A 20,703-nucleotide genomic window follows, 5' to 3' on the forward strand; every position below is an offset into this window, starting at 1 on the left:
GTTAGCTTGCCTATTGTTTGTTATCCCAAAATACATTAGGGGCTGTGGGTAAGGGAGGGCTGACCACTTAACAGTCCCATCCATATTGCCAACTTTTGAACATGAACTACTAATATACCCATATTGTACGTGAGGGTAATGCATTAACAAGGCACTCAAACATTTAGACTGTTTTCAAACTTCCTTGTAGCAAGACATAAGACTGGCCCACTTGATCCACTGCTTCCATGAACAAGCAGCAGTAAACTGACAAGTTGCAGATACCATAGTCCATGGATAATAACAACAGATTATTTGAATGTGGGAACAGTTTGTAACTGTAGAATGATGAAAGGGTTTATGGAACCACAAGGAACTTTGATGATGTTTCAAATGGGAAACTGAAATGTTAGTCACTGGTACATTTAAATTAGGCCAGTGGTGCTGCCTTTACAGATGGAATAAAAAAGAAGATGCTTATTGTAATTGCATAGATGTTTATTTACAAATGAACAGTCAATATATTCACTTTCCATAGTTCATTAACATCCACTGATGTCTCCATGCTTCTTTGCCTTCCCAAAAGAAATGTATCCTTATTCACTCTTCCTATGATTACTTTTAAGTGATCTCTTTCTTAGTCTTTTCACCCTTTCCTTGATCTCCATAACACTCATTTATTCAACATAATTTTATGCTCTTGAATTACATTTTCACCCATGTTATAACTTATTGTTTCTTTCTTTATACACTGTAAAGTTTGTATCTACAATCGGCTTACACCTCTCACCATTTTATTTCTTACATCTCTAACACAAATATCCATTATAAGGAGAAGATGACACATGAAAAGTTATGAAGAAATAACTAGACACTGACAATCATTGAAAAGTCACTTCATCTTGCTATCAGTGTTTTTTCCACCACATGTAGCATTCCTGAAGAGGCCAAAATCCTGTTTCTTAAGTCTGCATTGTATCTGATGCTCATAAGTTTCTGTAAGCAACAAATTAATTGTGTTAGATCAACCAAAATTGTATTTTTGAGGTCTGAGGAGGTATTATGAGGAAAAGTATATGTACTGATTCATCAGAAGTTAACCTGGAATGCTATGGGTGCATGCCTGGAGAATGTTGGTGCATGTTTCACTAACCCTCATTTTTCATTGGAAAAAATATCCCTGTAAACTATCCACATTGACAGCATTTGTAATTTTATTTTTACAGGCATCTTTCAGCATCCGTGTACCTTCTTTATGTAAACACTATTTAATACATATGGATTACAGAAATATCCATAGCAAGACCAATATTTTTATTAAATTGTTCAAATAAATTTAATGTTATACTATTTCTTTCTGTGGAATTAGTAGCTGAGAAGTCCCACATGTTGTAATGTCCTTACACTGCCAGAATCAGAAAGAAATTACAGGTATGCAGATGTTTATGTTTTATGCTACTGTAATATTCTACTCACCATCCACAAATTCTTCCTTCATTCAACACAGACACGTAGATGAATGTATGTGTATTTCCTAAGTTCTGCATACACATGTACCTTACAAGTCAAAATGCACACACACATTAACAAAAATGACAAGTCTCATGAGGGGACAGGTCCTTCTCCAGCAGCAGGAGGGGTTTCACCATAGCAATGTTTTGCTCGTGGATCACGGTATGAATTCTCATGCTGTACACTCTGTGAACTTGTGCGACATTTTGCTAAGCAAAGTTCAAAATGGTCTGTCACTGAGGCAAACAGGACATTAAATGTTTCTGATGCTTTTCCCAACACACTTTGTAATAAATTTTTCTGTGAAAAAAGAAAAACCTTATTTCACATTATGATTGATATCTGTAACATAAATATTTCTTAACCTACTAACTTCCAGGTGCACAGCTTATTTTATCACAACCAGAATTACTGGAACCAACCTAGCCTATCCAAAGGGTATTGGGGGGGTTACCTGTTGTAAGATGGCTACTCATCTCCATTTAGTGCCAAGGTTAAGCATGTATGGACTTTTCCCTCCACTCCCCCATATGCCTTCATTGTATGAATCTCGGACACAGTCACATTTGCTTTAGTTGAACTGACTTACAATACACTAATTAATCTACTGTACAGTGTAATATGAGTATAAGCCAAATATCAGAATCAGTACTAATAGAAAGTTGTTTCTAACGTAAGTTTGAAAACAAGGTACAAACTTATGCGCAGAAGGTTTATTTAATTATTTATGATCGATGGCAAATAATCTCCAATACCATGGAAATTTTATGGGCATCTCTAGGTTCCTTGGAGATAAGACATTCTGAATCTACTGGTAACAATCATTCCCCAAATTTAACCCCAGTGTGAGTGTAATTTTAAGTCTACATACTCATTGTTTTCTTTGATTGCAAAACAAGGTCTCTAATCAGCTAAGGAAGGAAAGTGCACAAAATTACATAGTAAGTAGCATATGTGTAATTCTCAATCCAAATTTGTTGGTCTAAGATCACCCTCAGTCCATATTGGTTAGAAACAGGAAGTAGAATACTGCCATGTAAAATTATAGTTACACTTATACTTACTTTATCTGGATGTAAGCAACATGATATACAATACTCATAAATGCTGCAACATCCATTTTCTTTGCAAGTTTCACACGAATATCGTTTTGTAGTTTCAGAATCTGTATTACAACAGCCACTAGACAAGACGTCTGTTCGAAAGCAAACAAAGCCTGCAATATGCACATCAACATGTCTTATAATTAAACAAAATTCAAAAGAAATTTCTTACAGCTATTGAAAGTCTGGTTTCTAGTACCTACTTCAAGCATCATGCAGTACTCATTTGATTCATGGATTATTTAATAACACCTTTCCATCAGTATAAGTTATATAGCATCAAATGGTAATATGGAAGACATTGTTCTCTTTAAAATAATACTGATTCAGTTTTCAGATATCAAAATTACTGTTGGTAGTTTCTGGGAATGTATTTTGAAGGTAGAAAGCACTAAAGCATGCCTGAAGTCAAACTGTACTTCCTAACCATGATGAGGCAGGGCAATGTCTAAAATATGAGACAGCTTGTTGGTGTCGCGCACAGCACAGACCTGGTCCCTGGCACTGCTGTAATGAAACTAAAAGGTGAATAACGTAATCTGGTAAGAGAGGCGACAGGACAATCTTTTGTCTGTTGTTTTGTTCTTTTATGTATTGTAAGTTTCCTACATGAACCTAATAGAAATGTAGGGCAGATTTTAGTGGAAACTTTTATGCTGTTGATGACTCTATGTAACATGGTCAATTAATAATGAAGGCTAATAAACATGTCTTGGAAAAAGAAAATTTCTAACATCTCATGAATTGCTTCATGAAACTTGTATGGAAGATGGACAATAGTCTACAGGTGCAAGACAGTAGACTTCCAGCCTTCAGTGACATTACTGCAGAGGTTTTGTGCTACTATTAGGCTGAAGCATCACATGTGGTTTGTCTGAATAACAAATTAATATGGGGCAAGAAGCAGAAATGCTGTATTTTCTTTTCCCCCAAGAAAAGAGCATGATTAACCCTTCAAAGTTGAATGGTTATGATATGTACCACCACCTTTAACAATCAGTAAGTCTGCAGTTTGTAATTAATGGTGCTGCATGATTCTTGGCCTAAATGGATTATTTCCTTAAACAGAATAAACTAGTTGATCTTTGTAATGGTGAAGAGTTATGTTTTCTTTGCAGTATGGACTGAATTCTTACATTTATTCACATGGGCTTTGGCTCTAGAGGATTAATATAAGAGGTATTTTGTGAAGTTCTGCATACATATGAGAAGTTTCACTATAATAAAGCTATTATATTTATAGATCACTTATCTTGCAACCTTGGAATCTAAGCTTTCTGAATGTTGGGTCTGTATCATATCCATACCTCAACTTTGTACCTGGTGCTATGTGTAAAATGCTTCCTGTTCATACCTCCACTACCCTAAGAATTTGTTACTTTCTTCTAATTTGTGGTGGGGTAAATGATTTATCAATATTAATAAAGCTCACAAGTATCAGTATCATACATTAAGGAAAGAACTAAGATTGAAGATTTTTGAGAACAGGTTGCATAGGAGAATACTTTGAGCTAAGAGGGATTACAAGATGGGAAGCTGATAAATAGTAAATAAGGAGCTCCATAATTTTTACTCTTTACCAGATGTTATTAGGGTGGCAAGATAAGGCTGGTGGGGGCATGTAGCATACATGAGGGAAATAAGAAATGAGTCAAAAGTTTGAAAGGGCTCAGAAGACCAGTTTTAACATGACCTGTGTATGAGTTTAGGAAACATGCAGCAGTTTGAAAGGATTTGCCATATTTAATGATCATAATATTTATTTATGTCCAGCAGGCTAATATTTACCTCTGTCATCTACAATTAGAACTTTGCCTTGCACTGAATTTCTGCATGTTGTCACTTTAACATTAGAACTATTTACATCATCCTTAACAGAATGCCATAAGAACTGCTGATTTAACCTTCTTATTGGAACAGCTTCTATTTCATTGTCAAGGGAATCATCAGCCTATAAAAGAAAATGTTGAAATGTATATAGCATTAATATCAGATTTGAGGTTCTCATGTCAGTGAAGATGTCAGTTACATTGTTCTGGGTTTTGACATCACTTTCATGGTCTTACAGGCAGATACCAACATCCCTCCAAAGTGTTGGTAACCACCCACAAGACCATGTGGAATCACAACCCAGAAGACCATTACTGACAGTTGGCTTCAGTTATGACAACCTAGATATGTGAAACAACTTTAGAATAGCCACCATAAATTTTAGCTCCTTTAGCATGTATCAGTGGTCATGAGATTTACTGCAAAATTAAGTAGGATTCGAGGTTTCCACGACATTGAGTCCATAGATCTGTCTTCTGGGTACCATGTAGTCGAGTAGAAGTTTACCAATGTATCAAGAGGTCCTTGCTACCTCCATCATCAGCCCAAATGATGGGGGCAGCAAGGACATCTAGAACATTGGTGAACTTTTGACTACACAGTGCTACAACCCAGAAGACAGCCATCTTATCAAAACTGTTTCACTTGTGTAAGTGTGAAACAAAAGAAACTTCTCCAGCACTTGTCCCTTTTGTAATCTCAACTCTCAGCACAATTCATTTGTAAGAAGATGGCTAATACCAATATATTTAACTAAGTCCAACACAATTCCAATATCTGTGACTTACAATGCTGTTAAGAAGGTGATAAAACACTTTTCATTGTACTATAATAATGAGAACTTTGAAGCACATGTAAACTAGGTTGACTATGCTGGTTGGTATGAATCAGAATTAGGAATTGTGATTGATTTATTAAACTATCACAACACCGATTTTGCGAAACTGAAGTAGACTACATTAATTTCATGTACCCATATGGTTTTGCGTATTGAACCCCTGGCCTAGCTGTTGTGAAGCAGGAGTGGAACATAACCTCTACGTCTAATCTTCGGTAGGTGTCAACACAGACAGATGGGTATACTAGATAAAGTATGAACAGTTTGTTCAAATGTATGTCGATTACTTTACGGAGTGGTCATATGCACAAAAATTCTCACCTCACGCAAAAAACTCAAAATACAGTATGTTAATGACAATGCAAATATTACTCCAAGAACTATTCGTTTTCTTAGTATTCTCATTAAAAACGCCGCCCACATTTTAATACCGTGCAGTAACAAATTTCAAATTCAAATTTCATCATTTAACACCATCCACAGTAATATACTTCAACTAAAATAGTTTATATAAAACCTGTTCCATTGAAAGTGTATCTCTAAACCATTGCACTCATTGCTTTTAAAAATGTACAAACACTTAAGCAGTCCAGATGACCGTGGACCGTCGGCGTCTTTATCAAATATTCATGTAAGGTGGTAAAGTTTCGTGCTCGTGGTGTTTTCAGCTGATGTAAGCGTTATGAAATCTTGTAAGTTCGAAACAGCTTTTGCCATGCTACGTACAGAACATCTAGCAGTCTTCTACTCAATGATTATCAGGTAAATATTTCCCCGATGGTAGTAAAGTGGCCTGAGCGTGAAACAAATCACTCATCTTTATCACGTACCACTGTTCTAAACGGGCAAGGTTTCATTGCTATCGATAAAGTTTGGTGTAATGGGTGGGGTTCCCATTACAGCCTGTAGAACCATACAGTATACTGAGCCTCATTTGGCCTCGTTGATATAGTAACCACCAACCAGCTGTCTTGTCTGAGATTTCTCATGATTGCCGGAGACGCTCAAGGCAACTGCTGGGATAATGGTTTAGAACCGCTTCATTTCGAATCTATCATTCAACGCTTTATGGCCAGTGAAATATGCCAAACACAAGAATCAGACTCCGTCCAAATGGTGTTTTAGGTCTATATGCACTGTTGCACATTGTTTGCCAAGGAACAGAGCGCTTTGACACACTGGATGTTGCGTCTTGCACAGTGGCCTGATTCAGTCATCAACGTCCTTCAGTTAATAAGTTCATGTCCGATAGCAATTTATATTCGCTACTCATTTGGTATCAGGAATGAGATTCAATTAAAGTATGCAGGTTAGTGGTTGGGAGGCCTGGGCGTAGGTGGGAGGATGACTTTAAGATGGGAGATACGAATCGGAGCGAACTGGACGCAGCTAGCTGAGGATAGATTCCGGTGGCGGGCTTTTGTGAATACGTTGACGAACCTTCGGGTTCCATAAGGCATGTGGGCTATTCTTAAAACCTTGAATACCGTGTAGTGTATTGGAATGTAAAATGTGCATAAAGCAACTGTATACACTAGTAAGGTATTAATGCCAAACGCGTTTCGACCTCACGCTGAAGGTCGAAGCGCGCTTGGCGTTAATATCCTACTAGTGTAAACAGTTGCTTTATGCACATTTTACATGTGGGCTATTCTTTTACAAGCCGAGTATACAATCGACTTTTCAAAGAATATCCTACACGTCAGAGGGAGTGAGTGAGGCCTGCCCTGCTACAATGAGACCCAACACAATTTCTGTGCTGGTAGCCGACTAGAATTTGGTTCTATGTTATTATTTCCGCCCCACGTTAAACTGAATTCATGAGCTAGTGTGAAATACATCTCGGAATGATGGCAAGACTGTCAGAATTCTTTTACGTCGCCCTTGAAAATGCAGGATTACCTATGGTTTTGTTTTCTGTGTTGACAGACAAATACGAGTATCTAGATATCCCCACCACGGGTATCACAGTGTTCTAATGCAAACAGCTGACTGACGATTTTGTCTTTGTGTGAGTTGTCAGCCGGTGAAACAGATCATTTGCTATTTAATCTCCGTCGTGCACACGAAGGCATATGGTAAGTAAGTTTGTTCTTCCATCGGAACAGTTGTATAATGTTCGACGTTGTCAATAAGAATGCAGTACACACAGTTTCCATTTGCGTCTTCCACTTGTGAATTTAGGCTATATTTCATTGAGCTATTGCATGCAACCAGATGATTTCTTCTACAATTTGTTAGGCTAGATATTCGCGACATTGAAAAATATTTTAGATTTTAATGCGGTGTAGTGTAAGATTTCAGTTTCATGTAGGACACGAATTTCAGAACATGGGCGCGTGATGGAGAGGTCATACGTGTTTTATCTCTTAGAACTACTTGACTTATTCGATTAAATTTATTAATGGGGTCTGCAACAAAACTTGGGCGAATTTAATTTTGGGTTCATATCGACCAAGTCACACTTTAATGAAGATCGAACAGAACTTTGACAATTTTAAATAAAACTGCTCATCATACAAATATTTTTTTCGTGGCGCAAGTTCTGTTTTTTTTTGTGTAAAACATTTCTCGATGTTAAAAAAATATTTAATGGATTACAAGAGCGTATTTTATGATTCTGTGCAGTGTTTTAATGGGATTAGGTTGGCAGTAATATCTTTGCTTTCGCAGTAAATTAACATTAAGGTCAGTGATGTATGCAAATAGCGAAGGATGCGTTTGTAGAATATGGGTGCAGTCCGCAGACCAGGAGAAAATCCCTGCTAGGAATTTGATATACGCGCATGCGCAAGATTTTGCGGTGAGTGACGACCCATCGTAAAAGCATTCGTTCCACAACCACTGAACGAACAACAGGCTTTCATGTGTTCTAATGGATACAGCTTTAAGATTACCTCACAGTGGCACAGTACATCCTTCTGGTTTTGTCTAGCAAGTACATATTTACAGTTTGGGCTGATAACCCGCAAGTCATCATATTATCCTTCTACAATCTTCCAGTGCATTATCTGAAACCAATCTCCAATTTGATGACATACGTGTGACCTGTATACTGTGAAAACCACGTACTTAAATACAGCGAAAAGAATGATAGAGGCTAAGTAAGATAAAGTGTGAGTTACTAGTTTTTTATCATTAGTAAGTTCTTATCAGGTTGAGCTTTTGTCGTCTGAAGAGAAACGTCTAGTCATCTAGTGGATTATGGTATAATTAAAGGCAACGTGTCCTTTCATGAGTTTTTTGCCCACTGGCACGGTGGAGGGGTCATTTCTCATCTTCTAAACTACTCGACGGATTTCGCTGAACATTGAAATTGTGAAGTCTATAGTATCGGTTGTTTATAATCCCAGATGTATACGAATCCCACATTATTATATGTAATTTGTCACATTTGAAAGAAACTGCTCGAAAAACAAATTTCTTGATGTATCAACGACTTTTATTTGGAATATTTTTTCCGATATGGTGACTGTCACAGAATGCAAATACATAATTTGTTGCAGTGTGATATTTGTCAGTCGATTAGCATTGCAACGTCCGTTTTGTTTCTGCAGTAAATTATTATTATTATTATTATTATTATTTATTATTAACTGCATTAAGGCATGCAAAATGCGAAAGAACGCGTATGGAAAATAGCCCATGTTCTATAAGTGTACAACTCTTCGCTCTTGCTTTGTTTCTGTATCACAACAGCTTTTCGACTTTGGGTCTAATTTTTAAGTACATTATAGTGGGTTGCCACTATAACGCTGTATGAAAGAAGAGATTTCTAGCGGGTATCCTGATTATTATTGTCATTTCGTAAGTTTCATTCAGCAAATGCAGGGATATTTTAGGATGTTTTAATAACTTTTTCTGCTTGGATGCGAAAAATTTCTGTAGTTCGTACATTGTAGTTTGATATTTCAATTAAGTAAACTTTACACTACTTTTTTCAACAGAAACGTTTTCCACATTTTTTAACCCTGTCGGCTTAGTTAGTGGAATGATAAATCCTTAGGTTTTTGTTTTATTATAAAATAAAGTCGGCTGAGGACAGCTTTCTAAAATGAAATTTTGTGAATAGTTCCGTAACAACACGAAATATCTTGATGATTTAAGTAATTGTTAGCTTCTCTGAATTAATTTTCCAATTATTGTGATATTTATTAATAAAGGGATGCGAATGTCGGATGGATAAAAATTTGAAGGCTGCTGTCTTGGCCTGCTTAAAGTAATTTCTCGGCATTCGCATGGAGAATCCTTGAAAAATCAATAAAAGTCTCAATCAGATTACCCCGTAACTCTGCCGAATTAACCATTTCCATGCTCGTTTTTACTTGAACCTTCTGCCATTGTAATGTAATATTTCGTAACAAGTCGCGAATAATTTAGCTTAAACTATTCCAAGAATGTGGAACGCTCGAACAATAAGTAAACTGACCGTGAAGGCCAGTGCATCTAATCAAAACAGCCTGTCATGTGCACGTTGCATGGAAAGGACGAAAATGTCAAACCTGCTTGGCGAATTTTATAAACTGCCACCAGTAAATTGCCAGTAATGCTTTGTCTGCTGGGAAAGACGATGCCTCCTAATGATACACGTTGCTGTTTCTCAGGTCAGCTGATGTGAAACGTTGATTCGTGTTATTTCTTTTAATTGCATGCCACCTGCATGACTGTTGCACAGTGTCTGCCTTTATCTCTTTATTAAAAGCTTAATAAAGTCACGTAGAAGTTCTCTGAACACGTATTGCTTGTATCTTAACGTCCTTATGGACAAAGACAGAAAATGGAATGACTGGAATTTGACACGAGCTGTGCGCATGTATCACACCGGTTTGGGATTTTATGAAGTGGAATGATTATGAAGCCACATGCCGTGAATCTCTGCGCATGTGCATCACTAACTTTTCCTGTTGAATGCCTGGACGGAAATTCATAAAATCTGGTATGGAGGTTGTGCCATGCCTGACTACAGATGTGTGGAGAAAAGTGGTGTGTTGTGTCAAGGTTTAACAAAGCGAAATATGGACCAAAATTAAGTGATGAATGGAACGTGGTTGTGGAATTCTTAGCTTTATTTGCTTGTCCATAATAGACAACTTTGCGTGTCACAGTTGCAAATTTATTTTCACGATGTGGCTTAGTAAAATGTAATCCTGTTTGAGATTTTGTCAGCGTGCACGTTGTGTGTGTATGCATACAACGTGCATTGTCACTCCCTGGCTTGAGGCGAGTTTATGAGAAAAATTAATTTGAGTTGCATAAAGCTAAGATGACGGAGGAAATTCATGCACAGCTTCGTGTGGCAGTGTTACTTGAAGTCAATTGTAATACCGAGGAGATGGAATAATAGAATGAGGCAGACAGGGAAATAGGTTGTGAGGAAGGGGCGTTGATGAACAACAGGTAGGGATCTTATCGCATGAAGGACGTTCGTGTATTATAACGGAGTAGAAACTTTTAGTTCTCTCTAACAGAGTGCCTTGCTCAAGGTGTAAAGAAACTGCAGGCCATTACATAACAAGAACCGTGAATGCCATGCGCAGATTTTTCTTGCAGTCATGTTGACTGTGTGCAGCTTGCGTAGGCGATTTGCGGTAGCTACGGAGCTTTTACTTCCTTCTAAGTGTGGATGTCGTTTTATTCTAGATGGTTCGAATTTACAAGCAACCGTAGGACGGACATAGCCTGATCCTGGCTTTTCGGCCTTTAGTCGCAGGCGGTTCTGCTCTACTGTTGATGTAGCGGACATCCTCAACAGCTGATCCAGTTTATGAAGCGCATACAGGCATCATGTTCTTGAAGAGGTGAGAAAAAGTTTTCATTGAGGTTGCATTCCATTGTTTACCTGTTTTGTTGCAGCAACACACCTTCACTCACTCCTCACTGACGAAAATTCCAGTGAGTATTTAAACGAAGTATACGATTTTCACCGCCCTGACGTTGAAGGTGGCAAGCACCTCAGTAACGTCGGTAAACTTTTATATGGCGCAATAGCCCAGAAAACTGATCTTTTTTTTTTTTTCAATTTTCTTGCCACATTGCCCTTGATGTTCATTTACTGCAAATGTAAAACTACATGACTTCCTCGAACGACCGAATCGAGCCTCCCCGGCCTTGATAAAAACATGCTGACAGCAGCTGCTTACGCGTCACACGGGCCAGCCACACAGCCCGTTATTATTATTACTTTGCGTTACCCGGTGTCCTACGTGAGCGATTAAATACGAGCGGTGCGAGTATACTCAAAACAACAGGTACTGGAGCGATATTAATCCGAGACAGAATTTTGAAGTGCCCCTTCACGATCAGAAGTTTATTGGATGAACTTAAGCAAACCATTCGTGAAGCAATTACATCTATCGATGTCACTGAACTGAAACTAGTGTCAAGCAATGTTTTCAAGAGTCTTGAAATGTGTTTAAGAGCAGAAGGGAGACATTTTGAGCATCTGCTGAGATGGTGAGTCTTTTAAACAAAGTATTTACTTTCAGAAATGCACATATGTGTTTATAATGCGCTGCATTTCAAGCGCTAGGCGGCACTAATTTTCCTCGGCAGATGCTGCGTTTAGCACGCACAAGCCGACAGCAAAATAGTCTGGCGATTCGGTCGTTCGAGGAAGACCCAGTAAGTTTCCAAACCATATCACACAAAATAGAGACCACACTACACTAAGTTAGAAATTATGTTTGTCAAAAGTGTCTCCTATGAAAGTTGTAGAGCTTGAGGTCTATACTTGTGCCACATATTCTTGTATGAGAATCTTGGACTCTGAAGAAAAATGTAAAAATAAATTTGAGTGTCATCTATAGTGGATATATACTAGACCAGTGTTCTGAAACCATTGTACCACCACAAGGTTTCTGCTGCCATGAATTTTTAGAAGAAATTATATATTCGCATGTTATAGTTAGAAAGGGAAATCAATGTCTTGTCTTTTGTAGTTAGAATTCCTAATAACACACACACACACACATTCTGTTCATCAACAGTAGTTTAATTCAACATGTGTTATGTTTTGTTTTCACTCACCTGCATTCTTATAGGGCAAGGATTTATATGTAAATACGTATTTATGGCCATATAGAGAAATTTTCTGGTGTGCCATCATGTGTCTTTGACAAATTGACATGTGCTGCAGGTAAAGAAAGAAAGAAGTGCAAAGGTAAAGTTGCCCCTGTGCTTAACTGAACACCAGGCTTTGCGGACATTTAGCGGAGTGGAGGTATAGCTCCATATGTTCTTAATCTGTTTTCATGCAGATGTTGGGATAGCACCTTAAAATAGACCATGACATCTCCTTCCAAATTGTAACCTACTGATTCATTATCATCCATCTATCTCATATTATACTATCTAGTCTCTGTAGTTTAAACCTTCTTTTTAAATAATATGAGATGACCTGGTCACATACAAAATACCCACTCAGAATCGCTATCTACTGACATCTTTCTTTCTTGCAGATCTGGAATAAGAAGACAGTCTCTGGTGGTTATTGGTGCTGTGTTTATCGTCTGTGGTGCAGCGCTTGCTGTCGGACTGTATTTTGGCCTTCGATCTGACGATGAAACACCAGCAGCACCATTAAACCCACCAGACCCAACAAGGCCTCTTCCACCTTCAGATTCTGAACTGGGGATTTACTGGAATGCAGCGGTGACTACAAATGGGTACCCTTGTGCAATAATAGGCAGGTTGGTAAGCTGAGGTTTTAGGAATAACATGCCTAAATGTTTTTTGGTTAAATTCCTTAATTGCTATAAACATTTTTAACACTTTCAGGAATATTCTGATGAGGAATGGCTCCGCAGTTGAAGCAGCCATAGCTGCTTTGTTCTGTGAAGGCGTTGTTTGTGTTCAAAGCATGGGACTTGGTGGGGGCTTCCTGATGACTATCTACAAACGAGACACTGGAAATGTTCAGACCTTGAATGCTCGAGAAGTTGCCCCCAAAGCTGCTAATAAGACCATGTTTAATGGGAATTCCACACTTTCAACAGTTGGTATGTATCTTTAGTATTTTAAAGAGGGCAAAGTGAGAAGCCTAAAATGATTTGTGATTTTGCTTTCGCAGTTGGTTAATGAAAAGATGTCTTCCCACATCCAAGGTAGGCTATATGATGTATGCATCAATCAGTAACACAGAATTAAGTAATAATATTGACCAAGGAGGGACTATTCTTTCCTTAAATCACGGAATAATTCATGTAATTGAGATCCAAAAATGGAGGACAAACAAAGTAGTAAGTTATTCAAATTCTCAGATGCAGTATAGAAGGATAAGTACTGTATGACTTTTTTTAATTGTCTTTCAGGAGGACTGGCTGTAGGAGTTCCAGGAGAATTAATGGGATATTGGGAAGCATACAAAGAATACAAAAGTGGTAATGTGGAGTGGAGGGAACTAGTGCAACCAACTATTGACTTATGCAGAGAGGGTATAACAGTTACTGCGTACCTAGCAAGGCTGCTGAAGGAGAAGGAGGAAGATATAAAGCAGAGTCCTACTTTACGGTGACTGACATAAACACAGTTAATAAATAGTTTAAGTTAAAGTTTATAAGCTTCGTGCTGTGGAAGTGTGTAGGTGGTATATGGTCAAACTGCACAAGTGGTTTTTTATTTTGGGGTTCTGGGTTCGTTCCCCAAGCACGTTGATGAAGACTTTCTTTCTGTTCATAGACTGAAGCCTTCACCTGCCAAAGTTTACAGTTTTGTAAAGTGAAGTATACCAGGCCCCTACTACAGTTTGTAGTTAACATTAAACCGGCCATATGGTGCCCTGACATCAGAAATGCATTTTAGACTTGCCTAAGGCCAGCAGAAGACTTGAAAGATCATTCTAGACCATCCCTAGACCATAAATTGGTATAAAAGACACATAACCTTATAAAGAGATAAGATTAAATATACAGAATTAATTAACTAAAACTAAACTAATGTCGGATGAGCGGTTACCTATCGTGGACGAAGGTTGTTTCTGAAATGCTGGATTTTCTCCTTTCAACCAACTGACACAGCTGCTAGTCCATGAAGAATTCATTATACTCTTGGGAAATGTCCTTATGACTGAGAAGGTTATGGGATGGTAACATTAAGATGGATCATACAGAGACAGGTTGCGAGGATGGGAACTACTCAGGATCATATTCATTGGTGGGGGTCTGGTATTAGCAGTATTTAATCTTAGACTTCTGCTACCACGATGTTAGTTATTTCTTTAATTTAGATAATGTTTTTTATTCTTCTTTCTGATTTTCTTTCAGTGAAGTTCTGATTAATAGTGAAACAAACAATGTCTGGAAAGAAGGAGATACATATAAACGCTTGAAACTGGCTGAAACGCTGGAGTTGATTAGAGACTCTGGTGCTTCAGTACTGTACAATGGTACACTGACAGAAGCTTTTGTTAAAGACATACAGGATTTGGGTGGCATTATCACTGAGGAAGACATGAATGAGTATCAGTAAGTAGAATGTTATTTTTTGTATTCATGTGAGAAAACCAGTAACAATAAACTATCCAACAAATTAAAATTTCTGACAAATGCAAGGATTAAATGTGAACTAAAGTTGCATGTCTGATTAGTTCAAAAGGTTTTGTAAAGTGTTTATTGATATCTAAAAACACGGTACAGCTTTTTGATAGGGCTTCTTGGAAACATAATCAGATGTAATAACGCCTGTATGAGTGTACAGTGTTTGTTGTAATTTAATTACAACTACTAACAAACAGAGCCAAGAACATTTGTATTAGCATTAAATGAAGCTTGGAGAACTTCTTTCAGGTCACATACTTCCTTCCATATGTAACTTTGTAATGTAGTTTTAAATTTGCAATTTTCTTTGCCTCGTCAGCTTTGATATTAATTTATTGCTCAGGCTTGGTGTTCATTTATTGCTAACAGAAATTTACTCTTGCAAAAATAATCAAATCTCACATAACAGTACATGATAACTTTTTATTTAATTAAAATTAACTACATTAAACACTAGTTTAAATAAAAGTATACATTAATGGCATCTATATATTATGTTTACAGGTTATGTTGGTCTGATAAAACCCAAACTTCAATTTATTTATGAACTTTTAGTATAGAATTCCAATATTAAATATATTCAAAATGTATTTGGTAGCTTGAGAGCTTTTACATGAGACAGACATGATCTCCCATATGTGTTCTAAACCTCTTTTTACATGGAACATTTAATAATTACTCAGATACATTACTGAAATCACACTACAAACTTTTGTAAACTCTATTATTAAGTTCCTGTTTATTTATAATCTACTTTTATGCATTTCAGGGTTAGCTGGGCTGCTCCTGTAACTGTTAATATGATTAACAATATTACAATGTACACTGTGCCACCTCCAGGTTCTGGAGTTCTTCTTGCACTAATGCTCAATATTTTAAATGGCTTTGTTCCTCATGAGTATGAGGTCACAACATATCAGAGGATTACCGAGGCTTTCAAATACGGCTTTGGAAAACGAACTCAACTAGGAGATCCAGATTTTGTTGATATTAATGAGGTAAGGAAGATAAGTCTCCACATATATAAACTTTTTCCACTCCTTCAATGGCAGCAAGAAGGTGAGAATTATATCCAGTGTCTTCATGTCTGTATATAGGCCATATACATTTTCATCTCCCATACTATGAACTTTGTAAACAAGTAGTCGAGGTTTTATGGTCACGTTACATAGCATAAAAGTCGAGTGTGATATATTGGACTTGTTAAACATTTGGGGGAAAACACTGGGTTTACATGCTTAATCTAACCTAAAGTACTGCATGTTATATACAGTGATGCCTTTCTTTGTTACCTTTGATTAAAAATAAAACACTGCAATATCATTGGATGTCATAGGTGGAAATTGACACATTGTGCGGATGGATGTATTGTGACCAAGCATGCTGTCAGATGAACAGATGAGCGATGCATTGAAGGCTGTGCATGGAGCCAAACCAATTGCTTCAGTTCAGTCTAAGCTTTTATATAATTAGGCTTGTTACAAACCTTCATATTCTTAAACTATCACATGTTGTATGAGCATAATTTTATATGCATGTTACATTGAATTTAACTTTTTAACTTATTCTCTTGTTACGTTCAGCTAGTGAAGCAATTAACGTCTAAAGATTATGCAGAAGCTGTCCGAAAGAACATTAGTGATTATGTAACGTGGCAAGACCCTAAGCATTATGGGGCAGACGTAGTAATGCCTGAGGATCATGGTACAGCACACATTTCAGTCTTGGCACCTAATGGTGATGCTGTATCTGTCACGAGCACTGTCAATCTGTAGTAAGTATATGCAGGTGTCTAACATAACCTATTTTTTAATACATTCATTGGTAACAGTAGCTCCTGTAGCTAAGAAGACTCACTTTACCATCAGTAAGACAGCTCCAAATGTCCTGGCTCATTTATTGAAATATTTTGTGTTACCTCCAAGCGACATCCTCCAGTTCCTTATAATATGTTGCAAGCTGTAGCACAATGCTTGGAGGAAATTAAATTTGTTTCCATACTTTACATATGGTCACAGTGAACATATTCAGAAAATTTCATGGATAAACTTTTTTTTCTGGGGTCCATCTTCCAGCATTCCCCTAGTACAAAACCACATGTCATTTCCTTTCTTGCCATTTCTATTCCTCTGTCACTTGATATCTTACAGCTCATTAAAACTCACCTTGGAAGAAGAGAGACTGATTTTCTGAATTGACACTCCCATATTCTTGTTTCCAAAATATGAATTTAAGTGATTCTTTGTCTTTCATGATATTGGGCAGTTTTGGAGCAATGGTGCGATCAGTCAGTACAGGAATCATCCTTAATGATGAAATGGATGACTTCTCAGCACCCAATATCACCAATTATTATGATGTTCCACCTTCACCAAACAACTATATTGAGCCAAAGAAACGTCCATTATCTTCAATGGTCCCATCCATCTGTGTTGATGGCAGTGGAGATGTGCAACTTGTAACTGGTGCAGCGGGTGGAACAAAAATAACAACTGCCACTGCTTTGGTATGTACTATCAGAACAATTGTTCTTCTGCTGTGGTATTTGTATGCATTACCATTGTTTCTTTCTGTGCTAGGCAAAATTGTTTGTGTGTTCTAAGAGTTATGTAATTTTTGTTAAATTCCTGTTATTGTGTTTTAAGAGTTATGTAATTTTTGTTAAATTCCTAAGTTATTAAGATTCAGTATTCTACTCATCATACTCTTGGTGATAAGAACCTGAAATATTTCCATTGAACTTGAAATACAGTTTTAGATTAGTCCCATATGACGAAAGTTTGTGTTTAATAGCAGTTTATTTCCAGCCACAGATTACACTGGGAACAGCATGTTAAATATAGAGGATTTGTGAAATCAATCGGTGTTCTGTATACTGTTTTTTTTTCTACTGTTAATTTGATTGGTTTTGACATTTTAAAGATTATGATGTGTTAAAAGACCCATTCACAGTGTAGATTATAATGTTTAGCAGACCTGTTCACAATACTACATTACTTTATTTTGCGTGAGTTTTAAAATTGTGAGACTCGATTCAAAACTTGACAGTATTCAACATTTATAATTACAGGTGGCAATGCAGGTTCTGTGGTTTGATAATAATATAAAGGAAGCAATTGATGCACCGAGGGTTCATCATCAACTCTTTCCTATGCATTTGCAGTATGAATATGGATTGCTTCAGGTAAGTGCTTTAGAAGCTTTTTACATGTAAATTTCACATCCACTAACCAGAGTTAAGGTACACTGGACATGGATTATACTTGAATGTAAAACTGCTTTGGAATGGCACATGAAAGAATATAATGTTCATAAATGTTTTCTTGCCTTTATATGCTGCAAATGGGTATTATAATTTATATACTTGATGTAATGAGTAGATTTATTTATAACATTTCACTGCTTAGGTGAACACTATACTTATTTCATGTGAAATCTTCATAATTCTGTATACGAGGTGCGATCGGAAAGTTTCAAGACTGTGTCAATAGAGGGCGAACCGGATGTAGTATGAGCTTCTGCCGCTAGGGGGTGCGGCCTACATTCATAGTGAATCAGTGTGCCAGCCGGCATCATCGAATTAGCATTTGTTTCTTAGTTACGGGCGTTTTGGTAGTGCATTACACCGACCCTCCTGCGATTTCGGAATGGCGGATTTTCATGAACAAAGAGTGTGCATCAAATTTTGCCAAAGACTCGCCAAAACGGCTACGGAAACCTATGAAATGCTAAAGCAAGCATTTGGGGAGTCCGCAATGGGTCGGGCACAAACTTTTGTGTGGCATTCACGTTTTAAAAATTGGCGAACCTCTGTCGATAATGACGAGCGTTCTGGACGACCATCTTCGAGCACAACGCCCGAAAATGTTACGAAGATTCGGCAGGCCATTCACGAAGATCGACGTCGTACCATCAACGACTTGTGCGACATTGTTGGGATAGGCTATGGGACCTGTCAGCTGATTCTAAAGGAAGAACTCCACATGCGACGCATCATGACAACGCGCCAGCACACACCGCCCTCAAAGTTCGGCAGTTTTTGGCCTCAAACACCATGGCCGTCATCCCGCACCCTCCTTATTCGCCGGATTTAGCTCCGTATGACTTCTTCCTCTTCCCAAAGATGAAAATTCAGCTAAAGGGAAGGAGATTTGAGACGATAGAAGAGATTCAGGCAGAATCGCAGATGGTGCTTGACAGGCTGACAAAGAAAGATTTCCAGGGATGCTTCCAGGCTTGGCAGCGGCGCTGGGATCGTTGTGTTCACTCCCAGGGGAACTACTTCGAGGGTGGTGGATGAATTTAATACCTGAGATAAGTGTACGGGTTTTTATAGGCGCAGTCTTGAAACTTTCTGATCGCACCTCGTAGACCAAATCAAATCATATATACTGTGTTAAGTCTTCATTAATATTAATTTATTTGTTTAATGAGTTATTCTTGGGCTACCAGCCATGTAAGTTGGTTTAATGGAGAAAATACCAATGTTTTGAGAACCATCCTCATCCTCAGGGTACTGAAGTTTCCCTGTACCTTCAGTACCCTGAAGATGACGAAAATGAAACAGTGTTTTCTCCATTAAACCACCTTATCTGGCTGGTAGCCCAAGAAGAAATCATTATACTAAGTTGCCATGAAAGCTCCAGATCATACATTGTTTGTTCTTTTGTTTCAGCAAATTGTACAAGGACTACAAGAAATTGGTCATGAAACAGAAAGGCTACAGTCTGCTGGTTCAGCAGTTACAGGAATTACAAGGAAAGGTGGAAAAGTTTATGCCAGTACAGATTTTCGACGGGGAGGAATAACTGCAGGATTCTGAACAAGGATCTCACACTGTCATGTTTTAGGGTTCTTCTGCATAACCCTATTATTGAACTGCTTGCATCTGCCCATTTGTTTGTTCCTTGATTCACCTGCAGGTATCAATATTAAGTCTTCTGACTTATAAAATTGGATCAATTAGTGCAACAGTTTTACACTGGAGACCTCTTCATCTGCATGTTTTAATTTCCTGTCATAAACAGTTCCACCTTGGTAGCCATAGGAACTTGCGAGACAGGAACGTGACTAAATCGCCATTAGACAAGGGGTCTTGAAGCTTAGAATTAGAATAGATCTGTAAAAACTGTGCGTCTCTTTTTAGGAACCTAGAAAATAAAATGGTGACCACTCAAAATGATGGTAATTGATGCAATTTAATGTATTAATTCTGTATCATGCTCTGTTAGTAGTATGACTGGTAACAGGTAATCTAAAATGTAATCCTTCAGAAACCTAAAAGTGTGCCACACAAAGGGTGTCCATACATGCTATGATTTACTGGAAGGGTTGGCTTCCTAGATGAAGTTGAAGGGAAAGCTTCAATCCTCAGAGACCATACAGACTTTTTCACAATTCTGTGCTCAGTCTTCTGCTGTTCAGTTGATGCTACAACACATCAAATGATTTTAATCAGTGTCACTGTTACTTCAATGTGGAGAGTAAGACAAAATATTTAAAAGCGTCAAAAGTTGATCTGCTTTTATGTCATACAAACAAGGCAGAGAATTTGGAGAGAAATTGATGAGGCCAGGTTCTCATGTCAGCCATTTTACCCATGATGGTAGTCTAACAAGGAATGAAATCTGATAATTAATCATCCACTGTTTTATTTCATTAGTCAAACTATGTCTCTATTGTATTTATGAAGTCAGTTTTATGGAAAATCTTTGCATGGTACACTTGTGAGACACTGTTTTTCCACAAAAATCTTCCCTTCAAATTGTGATCCAAAAATCTAATCATGTGTCCCATCACTATTTATTTTCTAGCTGTTATTTACTTTCTGTAGACCTGTATTTTCATTTACCATTAAAAAAAATAATGACTTACATTACAAAAAACAATGGAGAAATAGATTTTGTTG

The 20,703-nt window shown here is 37.5% G+C and overlaps 2 protein-coding genes across 11 annotated transcripts; one reads left to right on the top strand and one right to left on the bottom strand.

The window, feature by feature from the left end:
* Nucleotides 1-455: 455 nt before the first annotated feature.
* Nucleotides 456-6,365, bottom strand: LOC110833307 (SREBP regulating gene protein). 4 transcript variants are annotated; one of them, XM_087349281.1, is made up of 5 exons: nucleotides 6,093-6,365; nucleotides 4,383-4,545; nucleotides 2,556-2,707; nucleotides 1,456-1,809; nucleotides 456-975 (listed from the first exon to the last, which is right to left on the bottom strand). In XM_087349281.1, the coding sequence occupies exons 1-4, from the start codon at nucleotides 6,117-6,119 to the stop codon at nucleotides 1,582-1,584; spliced, it is 570 nt and encodes a 189-aa protein (XP_087205407.1). In that variant the 5' UTR covers nucleotides 6,120-6,365; the 3' UTR covers nucleotides 456-975; nucleotides 1,456-1,581. The 4 variants fall into 4 exon arrangements, with proteins under 4 accessions (XP_087205407.1, XP_021926912.1, XP_087205406.1 ...); XM_022071220.2 differs by lacking the exon at nucleotides 6,093-6,365 and adding an exon at nucleotides 5,584-5,850 and having other exon boundaries at nucleotides 1,456-1,791; XM_087349280.1 differs by lacking the exon at nucleotides 6,093-6,365 and adding an exon at nucleotides 5,584-5,850.
* LOC110833300 (scoloptoxin SSD14) lies at nucleotides 5,902-20,683 on the top strand. Of its 7 annotated transcripts, none has more exons than XM_022071201.2 (11): nucleotides 5,902-6,024; nucleotides 10,903-11,060; nucleotides 12,720-12,950; nucleotides 13,039-13,259; nucleotides 13,572-13,770; nucleotides 14,523-14,723; nucleotides 15,565-15,793; nucleotides 16,379-16,569; nucleotides 17,061-17,301; nucleotides 17,866-17,979; nucleotides 19,471-20,683. In XM_022071201.2, the coding sequence occupies exons 2-11, from the start codon at nucleotides 11,047-11,049 to the stop codon at nucleotides 19,615-19,617; spliced, it is 1,788 nt and encodes a 595-aa protein (XP_021926893.2). In that variant the 5' UTR covers nucleotides 5,902-6,024; nucleotides 10,903-11,046; the 3' UTR covers nucleotides 19,618-20,683. The 7 variants fall into 7 exon arrangements, with proteins under 7 accessions (XP_021926893.2, XP_021926886.2, XP_021926887.2 ...); XM_022071194.2 differs by lacking the exon at nucleotides 5,902-6,024 and adding an exon at nucleotides 7,192-7,340; XM_022071195.2 differs by lacking the exon at nucleotides 5,902-6,024 and adding an exon at nucleotides 8,099-8,378.
* Nucleotides 20,684-20,703: the final 20 nt, after the last annotated feature.

This window comes from Zootermopsis nevadensis, unplaced genomic scaffold (genome assembly GCF_977971745.1).
Source record: "Zootermopsis nevadensis isolate Lab colony 2312 unplaced genomic scaffold, Znev_1.0 Znev_ptg000015l, whole genome shotgun sequence".
Taxonomy (NCBI): domain Eukaryota; kingdom Metazoa; phylum Arthropoda; class Insecta; order Blattodea; family Termopsidae; genus Zootermopsis; species Zootermopsis nevadensis.